The sequence below is a fragment of the Formica exsecta genome, unplaced genomic scaffold, assembly GCF_003651465.1.
Source record: "Formica exsecta isolate Colony F162 unplaced genomic scaffold, ASM365146v1 scaffold120, whole genome shotgun sequence".
In the NCBI taxonomy this organism is placed as follows: Eukaryota; Metazoa; Arthropoda; class Insecta; order Hymenoptera; family Formicidae; genus Formica; species Formica exsecta.
The window spans coordinates 4,531,895-4,545,663 of NW_021848537.1; the positions used below are offsets into that span (position 1 = coordinate 4,531,895).

The 13,769-nt window shown below is 35.3% G+C and overlaps 1 protein-coding gene across 1 annotated transcript in view; it reads left to right on the top strand.

The window, feature by feature from the left end:
* Positions 1 to 12,619, top strand: part of LOC115242055 (DNA ligase 3) — a 27,799-nt gene extending 15,180 nt beyond the window's left edge. Inside the window, exons 4-19 of the mRNA XM_029818081.1 lie at positions 4,911 to 5,149; positions 5,543 to 5,622; positions 6,038 to 6,115; positions 6,211 to 6,385; positions 6,738 to 6,893; positions 7,382 to 7,513; positions 7,724 to 7,803; positions 8,104 to 8,191; positions 8,275 to 8,352; positions 8,543 to 8,666; positions 8,990 to 9,060; positions 9,138 to 9,284; positions 10,040 to 10,633; positions 11,486 to 11,577; positions 12,427 to 12,523; positions 12,596 to 12,619. Of these exons, the coding sequence (XP_029673941.1) occupies positions 4,911 to 5,149; positions 5,543 to 5,622; positions 6,038 to 6,115; positions 6,211 to 6,385; positions 6,738 to 6,893; positions 7,382 to 7,513; positions 7,724 to 7,803; positions 8,104 to 8,191; positions 8,275 to 8,352; positions 8,543 to 8,666; positions 8,990 to 9,060; positions 9,138 to 9,284; positions 10,040 to 10,633; positions 11,486 to 11,577; positions 12,427 to 12,523; positions 12,596 to 12,619 (2,255 nt within the window). The remainder of the gene's footprint in view (positions 1 to 4,910; positions 5,150 to 5,542; positions 5,623 to 6,037; positions 6,116 to 6,210; positions 6,386 to 6,737; positions 6,894 to 7,381; positions 7,514 to 7,723; positions 7,804 to 8,103; positions 8,192 to 8,274; positions 8,353 to 8,542; positions 8,667 to 8,989; positions 9,061 to 9,137; positions 9,285 to 10,039; positions 10,634 to 11,485; positions 11,578 to 12,426; positions 12,524 to 12,595) is intronic.
* The last annotated feature ends 1,150 nt before the right edge of the window (positions 12,620 to 13,769 follow it).

Genomic DNA, 13,769 nt, shown 5'->3' on the forward strand with positions numbered 1-13,769 from the left:
CTTTCCCTCTCTCCTTTCGCATTACTTTATTTCTCATTCTATTGCGATCTTCTTCTCGCGAGTTACATTGCTCTTCCTCGCGAGAACTCGGCTTTTTTTTTTTTTTTAAACAGAGATTCAGTCATACACACACACACTCTCTCTCTCTCTCTCTCTCTCTGTTGTGCGCGCGCTTTTCTCGGAGGCGAAGGGGCGAGACCCGGAGCGGCGGTTAGTAAATATGATACCGGAATCGGATACAAGGAAACCATTAATCACACCCAAGCACGCGTGAATGGGACTCGGCCACCGCGGGAGCCGCTAAGTGGAAGATTTTTACGGGGTTATCTGGACGGGCAAACGGAGGAAGAAAGAGAGAGAGAAAATGCAAATATCACGAAATCTCGTCAAAGTTCGACAAAATTGCACTGTTAGCCTTATACAAGTGTTTTATTCGGATCGTTCGTAGAATTTTCATAATCTCTTCCGCGCTTTTTTCCGCGAATTTCCCCTTTCGAAATCGCGAAGAGAACAGTCGCGGTCGCGTAAATTTGTAAACAACAAATAACGAACGAAAAATAAAGCTTTGATTGCGGATGAAGAAAATATTTTTTTTTTATTCGAATCAATTAGATCAATATTTATCAAACCATTATCGCGTAATCACGAATATAGAAAATCATGTTGACACCGCGAGTATATATAGTTGCAAATTTTATTCGAGAAAAATAATCAATTTAAATAAAATTAATATTTTTTATTTTACTTGATGTGCTATTTATTTAAAATTCATCAAAATAATATATATAGAGAGAAGAAAAGAAAAAAAAAAGAATTTTAATAATTTCCTAGAAAATGGCGTGTAACGGAGTTAATGAAACACCCTATATACCCTTATTTTGATAAGGTAGGAGCCAGCGGAAGGTCGCGATCTCTTATCGAATGAAATAATGAAGTTGATGAAGAATAATGATGCATAATATAAATAATGAACGATTAACAGGAATGGAGCGCGAGTAATGAATGATATGAATACGATTGTATTCAAATAACGAACTTAATAAAAGTTTATTCCCCAATTTTGAACAGCACCGACGAAAAGCATCGCAATTGCAAGATTGCGGGAGAATTATTTGTAGAAATTTATAAATTATAGGATATCCAGATGTGTACAAAACTTGTATAATATATCGTTCAGAGAAGTTACAACTGTGTATAATATTAAGAAATATTTCAAAAATATTACTGATAAAGTAGCATCGGATGATGATTATAATGTACCGAAGATGCCCGAAAATGCACTTGCGATACTCTTTATCGGCGCCGTTTATATTCGAAGATGATGACTCCCGATGAGTGACTTTGCATTAATTAAGGATATTAATTTGACATTAATATAATTATAGTTTACCACAGAGTAATTTCAGTAATTTTGTCAGTACTTTGTTTAAAGAACTCTAGTTTAGTTTCTCAGCTAGTTTGATTCCACGAAATCTTGTCGCGTTAATAAATAAGATTCATTATTCGCGAAATTTCTTTCAATTGTGTAATTTCCTTAATCGATTAAGCTTACGACGATTTTTTCTTTAACTACTTTATGGAAAACTTTGGTTTTGCCAGAACTTGGGCGATTTTCGCTCAAGAGATACTCACCGTTCGTTGTCGCAAGGGGTTGAGGAGATTCTTCTCGAAACGTCGCTAGCTAAATTCCTGTTTTTTTTTTTTCTTTTTTCCCTTCAATTAGGATTCTCCGCCCAATGGTCCGCGACACGCACGACCGAAAGAATAGAAGCGCGAAAGAGAAAGACCAGTTGCCTTATATAAGTCTGTCCTTATACCGTATATGTATTCGATTCGCAGACGATCGCGATTACTTTAAGTCATTGCCGGGGCGATTACTCAAGTCTTCGTTTATGCGATGGGACGGATGGGATATTTTCTCTATCTCCTTTTTTTCTCTGCCTCTCTCTCTCTCTCTCTCTCTCTTTCTTTGCTCGATTTTTCGTACACACTTCGCGACGATCGCTCGGTTTTGCAAACTATCGATTCTCGGCCTAGCACGACTAGGCCTTCGTGTTCTTATAAACTCTCGGACGTCCCCACCTCTCTAATCGCGCGAGAGGAGCCTCTTCTTGCGGGTGTTCGTCGCGTTGCGACGAGCCCCTTCTCGCGTTAGCCAGCTTGGCTCCAGACTATCTTGCTTCCCCCTCTCTTTCTCCTTGACTTCTTTCTCTTCACCTATCTCCTCCTCCCGTCTTCTCCTTCATCTCCCCCGAGATCTCTTCTCCCGCGCCAAGTTCTCTCCGCGGTCTCTTTATCACGATTCCGCCTCGGCGTCTTTGTCGTCGTCCGTCAGCAAAGCTGAATGATCGCGTTTTTCGCGCTTCGGCGCAATTACGATATCCGTCCGCGATAGATATTACGATATCGCGATGCGATATTACGACATTTTCGCACGATTGGGAAGTAGAGAGTATTACCATGCCATTTATCTGAGCGATGCGAAGATATTTCGATATTTATTCTATATCACTTAAGAGGAGAAAAAAAAAGTAATGATATCAGAAAAGTAAAAATATAAATTTTACATATGCTATACAATTTAATTTTTTTGTTATTAAAAAATGCTTCGATATTAAAAATGTTGCATTCAATAAAATGCAGCATATGATTATGTATGTATAAAATATATTTTTTTTTCTTGGTTTCACAATCAAATTAAAAATACAAGCATTCTCAGCATATATACAATTATACTGCACATTTTATTATATACAACATTTTTAATACTTTAATCAGGATTGTCATCATTCGAAAATCTCTGGATTTTACTCCGGAATCTGTAAATGTGAGAAAGGATCTACAGCTTAAGGAAGGAGTCTGCGAATCGCAGTTTCGCATTTCTTTACGAAAAGTTATGTTACATTTCAGAGTACATTAAAAAAAATATTTTTTTTTCGCTTTGAAGACGATCGGCAAATATGACAGCTGTGAGCGAGGTGTCTCGATAATGAAGTTTACGGGATTAGCTTTACGACCACGGTCGAAACGATGGAAGAGAAGAGGCGTGAACCGATTTATTTTCCGCTGAACGTATTCGTGAACGCGAATGTGACCTGACGTAATCACGGCTGCAAAAAGATCATCGCGAAAGAGCGGGAGAGACAAAGAGAAAAGAGAAGGGTTCCTGTATCGCGTGGAACGATACGTGATAATTCGCGCGTTTCAGAGCCGATGATTGCGATAAAGCAGTATAATGATAGTGTCGGATCGTGGAGTAATTAATCAACGCGGCGCCTACGCGATTGTAATCATCACTGCTTTCGCTTTATGGCGACTCGATATTTTTCGCAATTTTTCGATGCTTCGCGAAAGAAAGGCAAGAGAGCTGGTTGAATCGCGACGAAGAAGAGATCACAAAATCGCTGCCGCGACTTGGAATTTCGATTTCCGGCGGCTCTCTATTTTTAGGCACCATTATTTACGAATCGCGTGCTCAATCATCTGCGTGTTTTGCTCGAACAAGCGAGAGAAAGAGAAAGAGAGAGAATCTTGAGTATCTGCGCAAAATTTTACGCGCATATTCAAAGGCCCCGTGAAGCTCCATCGAATCAACATTGACAGTTCACGATAATGGATCTCGTACCATGTGTGGCTTAGAAACCGCATAACTTTGTGATCTAATCTCGCGCCGCTCTATTTTCGCCGATGATGAGAAGAATTCCATTGGACCGCCGTGATTCCGAACGCGCAGGTCTTCGTGTATTTCGATTAAGTTTGATCTATCCTTATCAAGAGAAAGATACCTTTTTATTATGCAATGTTTTTTTTTTTTTTACATTTATATTTTAATGGAGAAATATTTTATGATTGTACATTTTTGATCAAAAGTGTACCGGTGATAATTTCTCGCGCGAAACTGATCGATCGCGTGTAGAAAGCATCATTCAATGGTAAAGAAATAAGGTTTTATGCTCGTATATTAACGGATTATTGCATTATTAGAAATCGGCTGAAAAAAAAATTTTATTTTAATATTTTCCCCCAGTTACAACACTTTTCATTGTTATCGTAAAAATAGAAGTACTGGAGGAACAGAAAGAAAAAAAGGAGTAATATTTTCGAGTACAATTAAACATTATTTTATTATTTTATTATATATATATATATATGGATAGAGTGAGAGAGATATGAGATATAATAATAATTTTATTTTTTTATGTAAGAGTGTAGGACAAAACTATAAAAATTATAAAAACAATTATAGATATTATAGCGATCGTTTGAGAAAGCACAATTTCGCAAAATTATTATCATACGCAAAAAACAGTTATTAGGTAAGTATTTAGATAAGGAGCGGATGTTGATATAAGAGAAACTAACCGAATTCGCAATTTTTATCACTTTTTCGATTACGCAATCTTAATCTTTTTTTCGATAGCACAGAGATTAGAGAGCAACCGTTCTTTTCTTTCTTCTCCCTATTTTCATGGACGACTTTATTCGATATTTAATGTGTCTTTCCGAAATGCGAAATCTATGCGTGAGACTGAATACAGATAAAATCGTCGAGTGTATGTGAAAAACGTCTGCGTATATGTTGAATTACTGGAACACTGATCTCAAATTAGGCTACAAACAAATTTCTGGTACGTGTGCCAGTTTTCTCGCATATTTTTTTATCTTATATTAGAAAGATGTCTCGCTTTATATTTATGTGTTTTTCGCTTTTTCTTTATAGTTTAAAAAAGAATTGTCTTTAAAGAATTTATTTATCTATTATATTTATATCGGAAAAGGGCCAATTTTTTTAAATTTTGTAGATAAAATTACCAAAAGTAATCGAATATCGAAGAATATTGGATAAAATAGATTCGGGAAGAGAAGAGATAACATCGAAAAATTGTTCTTCCGTTTGATTTTCCATATAGACGGTTTTAAGGGCGACATCGTGCTCTGGTGCAAATTGCTGCTGCCCGGCGCTGTAAAGAGAATATACAATCTGCAAAGCAAGCAGCTGATAAAACTGTTCGCGCGAATGTTACTCCAGGACGAGGACGCGATGCTGGAACATCTGGAGCAAGGTGACGTGGCCGAGACGATCAGCGTGTTTTTCGAGAACAGCGATGCCGTGTCGCCTTGTACTGCGAGTGTGTTGACGATCCAAGACGTAAGTCCGTGTCATTTTGCAAATAAAGACGAATAAGATGTATTGAGGAACATTTTGATTGAACGAAAGATCGACGCCTGATAATATTAAATCAAGAATAATTAAATAATTAAGCTAGAAATGTTATGAAAACTGTAATAAAATTTAATTGTATACAATTAATTTGAATTGAAAAATGGGGAGGGAAAAATTAAGAAAGATCAAATGAGAATTAGATTCAAATTAATTAAAATCAAAGAAATTTCAGAAAATTAAGTCGAGATATTTCAATTGAAATTAATTAAAATTAATTGAGCTAATAATTATTCACAATCACGATCGATTGAATAAAAATATATACAGTCCGTCGAGGTCCATGCTTTTATTAATGCGAGCGTGGTTTTACTTGGATAGGTTGATCTTTTTTTGGAAGGATTGTCGCGTTTAACCAAGGAGGAGGAACAGATCCAGCATTTTCGATCCATCCTCGATAGGTAAGTTTGCCGATGCTTCTTGTTCTTCCAGCTGAAAAAAAGATTACTCGGAATGTTTATCGACAAACCAAGAATTGCAACGCACGCGAATATAACCGCGCGTGGCTTGCGCAGTTTCGATTTATTTTCATATCTAAAATAGCGATAATTATATTGCAACTGTAAAGAGAGAGGCGTTAATCGCTTACAATTTATCTTATTTATTCGCACTTAATTTACAAATTGTTTTGTCATATTTTAATATTTTCCAATTATTTTTTTCCTTAAAAATTTTATTCGCTCCGCACAGATATCGTATCTTTCTTTCACTTGCGAGAATTAAAGAGACATATATAGTATCGATTCGAGAGCGCCGTTTATTTTTTCCTTTTTCATTTACGAATATTATATCGAATCGTTTCGATAAAATTTGTAGATGTACCTCCAACGACCTCAAGATAATCGTGCGTCTGATCAAGCACGATCTGAGGATCAACGCCGGTCCGAAGCACATGTGAGTGTGTATCTTGCGTATAAGTTCGTATAACTCCATATCCTATAATCGATTCGACGATGGTAATAATGTAATAATACATACGCGTTGTTCAGTCTCGAGGGGGTCCATGTGGACGCGTACAAGGCCTTTCAGATGTCCCGAGATTTGGAAGCGGTGATACATCGTTTTCTGCCGGATTCGGAGGAAAAGCCTTCGAACACCTCGGGCTCGCCATCAAGTCGGAATAAAGTAGCCATCTCGCTGATGACGCCCGTCTTACCGATGCTGGTATAATCAATAAAATCGAGTTTTACCTCTCCGGTCATTTAATAAAGATACGATTATATTAACACATTTTTTACTTGCGACCATAATATATAAAAAGTAATTATGTAATTATGTAAGCGCTATAGATTGATTATTAAGAGCCATTTATCGATAATTAAAATATATTTAGAAGACAAGAAGGGGGGGGGGGATAATAGTAACGATATAAAATAAATAATTCAAGAGATTGTAGCAATTGCTAATTTTTTCAGTCAAAAGTTAAATAATTGTTATTAATTTAATTAAAATTGTATTGTAATTGACTAATTTCAGCCGCGAATAAGATAGTTGATTAATTAATGAATTAATAAAGGCAGAGGCGTGTACATCCGTGGCAATGGCGATGCGAAAGTGCCCGAACGGGATGTTATCCGAGGTCAAGTACGACGGCGAGCGCGTGCAGGTGCACAAAAGCGGAAACGACTTTCGATACTTTAGCAGATCCCTCAAACCGGTCCTGCCGCACAAGGTAGAGGCGATAATTCGCAAAAAAACGTAATCGATCGAGAAATATTGTTATATAATATATCGCGCTTTTAAAATCGATTGTATCGTTAGGAAACAATTCCACACTTCGGGAGGAAGTCATATTAACGCGAGGAAATTGATTATCGATTGATTATTGCACGCGAAATTTAACATTTTTTTTTCATCTTTTTTCTTTCACCTTTGAACTTCTTATATATTTATTCACGAGATGAGGTTACAAAAGTCCTCGTTTCGAGAAACGTGAGAAGAATAGATTTTTCCGCCGAACTTTTTGCATATACATACATATTGTTTATCTCTTTGGAAATTACACGAAGATCGTTAAAATTTCTCACGAAATTGCTCGATAGAGTTAAAAAAAAAGGAATGAAATTCGAGTCGCATAACAATTGAGATTTTAATAGTGCGATCTGAAATCGAATTCGAATAATTCTCTCGGATAACGGAATGACAAATGATTTCTTTCAGGTAAATCTGTTCAAGGATTACATAGCACAGGCGTTCCCCGACGGTGACGATTTGATTCTCGATTCCGAGGTTCTCATGGTCGACAATGAGACCGGGCAACCCTTGCCTTTCGGCACCTTAGGAATTCACAAAGTAAAAACTTTATTTCTCGCGTTGCTAATTTTTTATTTTCACGATTTTTAAAGTCTTCCCTTAACATTTTTATATTTAATTTATTATTATTTCGAATTCTATGATATCTCGCAATAATTTGCATCAAGAGTCGATATCATATGCAATATTTTATAATAATAATTATAATATTATAAAATAAAATTTCTCTATAATCGAATATAATTTCAGAAAGCCGAATTTAAAAACGCCAATGTGTGCCTCTTTGTTTTTGATTGTCTGTACTACAACGGAGAGATACTTATGAACAAGTAAATATATATATCGTGTTTCTACGAAATAGTTTATATAATGATAATCTTTCTTCTTTTTTTCATTCTTTTTTCTCAACTATGTACTTTGGCTTTTCACGTTGGTTTATTATTTTAAACTTTATGATCAACAGCTTTATATATAATGTTACTCTTACAAGATTTTAGAATAATACTTAATATATTATTTTTTGATATAATATTTCATGATAAAATAACAACATTGCATTTTTATAACTATGTTAGACATAACTATATGTTATAATGATACAATTTATTTTTTTCTTCTCATTCTATTAGACCTATGTTGGAGCGCAGAAGGATTCTGAAAGACAGGATGACCGAGATACCGAGTAGAATAATGCTATCAGAAGTTCACGAAGTTCATGTAAAGAGAGAAATACATTAATTGTTATTTATTTACAGCAGTATCGTATTATACCGCGGGTCATGATTCGTATCTCATTTCAGGATCCGCGTGCTCTGGCGGAAAGAATCATGTACGTGTTGAAATTGGGTCTCGAGGGTTTGGTCCTAAAGGACATCGATGTAAGTATCAATCTTTAGAAACGTTCCCTGTCACACGAAAAGAGATTTCGAATAAAAAAAAAGAAATACTCAAAGATTATAACTTTTATTATAGTATATACATATATGTGATTGATTGGTAAAAATCTCGCGATAACATACCGTTCTCGCGTGAACGTTTTCTTCGACGAATGGAAACTCGCATTTTCAGAGCAAGTACGAGCCAGGCAAGAGACACTGGTTGAAGGTAAAGAAGGACTATTTGTGCGGGGGTGCAATGGCTGATAGCGCAGACCTCGTCGTGCTTGGCGCATGGTACGGCACAGGCAATAAAGGTCCGTATAATACGCGATATTTTATCACAGTTGGGTTACAAAAGATTTTTAAAATGGAATTATATAAAAACAATATTTATCGCACGCGGTGCGTCTTTAAAAGTAATTTTTTTATTAAAAAAATTATTAATTATATACATATGAAATAGGTTTTATTTTGTTCGAATAATCACCATTGATTCTAATACAAATTCTAGAAAAGTCAATAAAATTTGAAACTTTGAAACAGAATCGGCGAATCTTTTTTAATCATTCGAAATATATATTTTCGATTTCTTTCTTTTTTTCTAAAAAAAATGTTTCTTTTTGATTTATTTTCACAGGTGGCATGTTATCGATCTTCTTAATGGGCTGCTATGACGAGGAACGCGATAAGTGGTTAACCGTGACCAAAGTAAATCAAATGATTAATCAAGTTAATTTAATTTTAGCTTAAAGATTAATATATTTTATTATTTCTGAATGATGTAGGTCCACACGGGACATGACGATACCACCTTGACGGAGCTGCAGGACCAGCTCGACATGGTGAAGATCGGCAAGGATGTTGAGAAGCTGCCGAGCTGGTTACACGCCAACAAACCCATGGTGCCGGATTTTGTGGCAAGAGATCCCAAGGTAATTTATCTTTTACTTTCGCGACAAGATTTTTAGTATACAAGTATAAAGCAAATCTAGCGATATATATCGATTGTAATTCACAAAAAAATTCAATTCCGCGGTATTAGATCGAGTAATTAGATTCAAATAATTTCATTCATTTAATAGAAAGAAAAATTTTTTGAGACGGGAAGCGAATGAATTTGTGGTAGAAATATTCAAAGCGATATTTGGAAAGAAATTGGTGATAGAAATAATCAACGCGATATTTATATATTTACATATATACATGACAAGATAATGGCAGTATATTTCGATTTTGTTATCTTTTATGTAATGTATTTTAATAATGAAAATTGATATGGCATAGATCTCTCGTCGAATCTTAAAATATATTTCCATATTTATATTTCTAAAAATATTTCTACCACTCATTTCTTTTTGTAATAAATTTTTGGAGCCCATGATATAATATCCCATGATTGAATTTTCCTTGCGAGCTGCAAATAATATGCGATACTTCTTACAATTATCTAGGAACTAATCAATGGAAAGCAAATAAAAGGCCTGAAAAATTTATTAGAGAAAGAAATGTACGGTTATGTGTATTGTGTGTGGAAATATTTCTACAAATATAAATATGGAAATGCGTTCCAACTCGGCAATTTATATGTCATCAATTTTCATTATTAAAACACATGACGTGGAAGATAACAATAGATGAAATAGTCTGCATTATTTAATTAATCATTATTTTGAATGTCGGGCAACAGAAACAACCGGTATGGGAAATCACGGGGGCCGAGTTTACGAATCAGGGGGTACACACCGCGGACGGTATCAGCATCCGATTTCCGCGTGTCACACGGATCCGTCACGACAAGGATTGGTCCACGGCCACCAGCTTGAACGAGTTACGCGGGCTCTTCAAGAAGAAGCCGGATTCAGTCGACTTTAGTCATCTGCTCGGAACATTGGCCGACGTCGAGGATATTCCGAGAAAAAGATCTCCCAATCCGGCTACGTCGCCGAGAAAATTTGAGAAAAAGGCAAGGAAGATAACGAGCTCGCTGGACGAGCCGTCAACAAGCTTCAAAATTGAGGATGTATCAGAAGAATTCTTCGAAAGACGGAAGAGGAATAAATGCGACGAAGAACCCGATAGTATCGCGGATATCCAGCCGCGGAGCAAGAAATTGAAAGTGTCGAAGATCGAGACGGAGGCGACAGTCAAAAGAGACGTGGGATCGGATTCGGAAGAGAATACGGAGCTGAATCGTGACGTCGATTGTTATCTTACCAGCGGAACGAATGCGGAAGGATCCTCCAAGTTCTCGAGCGTTCTCGATGCAAAGGACGAGGATAACGTAAGTCGGCGTTATTTTTATTCCTCTTACATGATAATAGAAATTTATCTTTCGACAGTGGAAATTTGCAAATGTTACATCTGCACTTTCTTTATTCTGCTTTTTTAGTTTTGTACTCGTATATTTAGTTATTTAAAAATAGCACTTTTTATTGTTTGATAATACTATAAATATCTTTCGTTGCTACCAATAGTTCCGTAAGGAAGCTTTGTAACACGAAGAAATTATTCAGTTCAATACTCGCGATTGTCACAATTTATCCGCCTTTTTTACGAGATTTGAGAGAGAAGAGATTACTTACATATTTTTATTTAAAAAGATGTGTGTGTGATATATTAAAACATTGCAAATTTCATAGAGTGTGTATTCCTTTATGTCTTTGGAGGATTCTTAACTTGAGACAACGATAAATGTTTCTCTGTCTCGCTGATCTCTCTTAAACTATAACTACGAACGTATCACTTATCAGTAATCTTTCACGTAGACAGCTGCTTCTGTTTGGAATTCGCTACTTATCTCTACTCGCGATACTGAAACGTTAAATCACTGAAATTAGTCTCATTTATCTTGGAAATTCTCTAATATAATTCTCGCGCTGCTTTGCTACTTATTTTTAATATATATATATATATATATATACATTTATTGTTTATTACACAAAAATTTATCTTTAGTCTCTCTTTTTCTCTTGTATATGTAAGAATGTTGCAATTTATAAAATTCTTAACTCTCATTTTTATCACATCACGTCTTATTTTACTTCATTTTTCAGATGATTTATTTTAGGATCATTAATAAATTTTTCTCTTTCTCCATCATTCTTTCTATTTATTGTAAAATTTGTTTATCCAGAGATCCAATAATGTCCTGCAAGATGTACGAGCGAGTTTAGCGCCCGGCTTCGACAAGAGCAGAAGGAAGGATGTGCAAAGGATGCTCAAAAAGTATCCTTTTTCCAACGTTATTTTACGCAATAATAATTCGCGCTGTACCAACATGATTATATTATCTTTACGTTCCCGATTTTATAAAAGCTCGATAATTTTACGAAAATTGCACTCGCTTCCGATAATTTCATAAATTTTTACAGCCCCCGTTCTCTCTCTCTCTCTTTCTCTCTCGATCCTCTAATCGATTTCCGAAGTAGCGCAACATCGGCTGTGCATTAACGGAGATGTTGAGAGATTATCGAGACTTGTAACACGAGTTCTCTATCTCCGGATTTTTGCGATAAGGGGCACTCGGTATCCTCCGTTTTCTCTCTTATTTGAGAAATGTTATTTTATATTATAAATTAATTGGTGAAGGAAAGGCAGGATTGCAGGTTTTAAAACATGTGTTATAATATCCTTTTAATTGTAAACATTGAATTTTATTTCAATTATATATATTATTTTATATTAATAATAATTATGATAAAATTAAAATACACACATGTAATATATAACGAATTATATACGGAAGATGTAATTAACGATCCGCCGAGATACGAAACACGCGGCACACAATATGTAGTAGATACGATGATATATAAATCAAATCTCGCTTCTTCGGTGGGTTACAATGACCAGACATAGCGCTGGTTCGCGAAAGGAAATTCCTCGAGAGATCGTCCGGTCACCCGTCGTTTTCTATGAGCGGGGTGGCCGAGGGCCATTTTTCCTTCGTCGTTCTTCTCCAACGAAACGCACATTTCCGCTTTGTTCTCCCGGGATAAGAGCGAATTTAAAGCCGAGCGTACCTACCAACTATGTCCAAACTATGATTCTCCTTGACAAAGCTTGAAACGTTAGACTCGGCGCCACGATAGTAACGGAGAATAGACCAGACTTGACGACGACCCACGTCATTCACACGCGCGCGGAAATTCCGTCCACGGCCGTTCTCATGGTAAGTTTGAACTAGTTATACACAGCACAATGCACATACATGTTTCCGAGATTGTAATTCATGATTATATAGTGGGTGAAAGAGCAGTTTGGCTAAGAAATTTAATTTCGCGTGAAAAGATTCTAAAAAAGTAATCGTAAAAAGATGTGTTTTTATTGCGTCGTATTGAATTTATTAAATAATAAGATAATGATGAAAGATGTAGTAGTTATATAAATGATATAATATGATAAATATGTATGATAAAAAATGGTGTAAAATTAATTGAGATAAAAGAGATGAATATATTAAAATATGTAGTAAATATATAAATATAATATTAACTGTAAAATATCGCAGAGCTTGGGTGCAACGGTGCTTCTTATAATAAAGTGTCATAATTTTTCATAAAACTGTCTCATACACGGTTGATTAAAAATGAAATTCGTTATACCTGACGAAACGGAAGAAAAAGGTTTCAGACTAATTATCTATTGGATATCGAACACAGATATTTTACTCTCGATTATCGAAAATGCATATAAAGTGAAATTTATTATTATTATTTTTTTAAGCACGACATTTTTTAACGGGAGAATTAAAAGACGCATCAATTTTTCGTGAAATATATATTTGTATGAATCACCGTTGTGTTAAACACTCTTTCCTCTTGTCTGTCCTTTATTGCGCCTTTGTGGCATTTATATGATAATCCTTCACGAAAACATTATTAATCACGTTCGCGTTAGCAATGCATTTTTATTGCCATAGGAAAACGATTAAAAAAATTATAATCGCATAAAGTTTCAAAAATACGACACTCGAAAATTGCGCTGCCAAGTTTAGATTATAGTCGATACAGCAATGCTCTGTTATTAACAAATAATATACGCTCAAATAATATGAGTTTATAGTAAATGTGAATATATAAAGGTATTTCGTTGCACTCTTTTTGCGCGGCGTAAGCAGCTATTATTTACACAAATATAATACTAACGTGCTTTATTCTCATCTAATCTATCATTACTTTAGTTAGCGATTATAAATGCGTGCGATTAATTAATTATCGCGTTTTAACTAAACTCTTAATTCGACTTGCATATCAGACGTATCTCGCGATATCGAGATGGAAACGCCGATGTCGGATTTCTTCGATTAATTGGCAAAACCGCGCGGATACATCATCGATCGACTTATATATTAATATCCTGTGTTGTTAATATTTATAACATTAAAAGAAGTATTTTTAAAATTTTCCATATTAAAT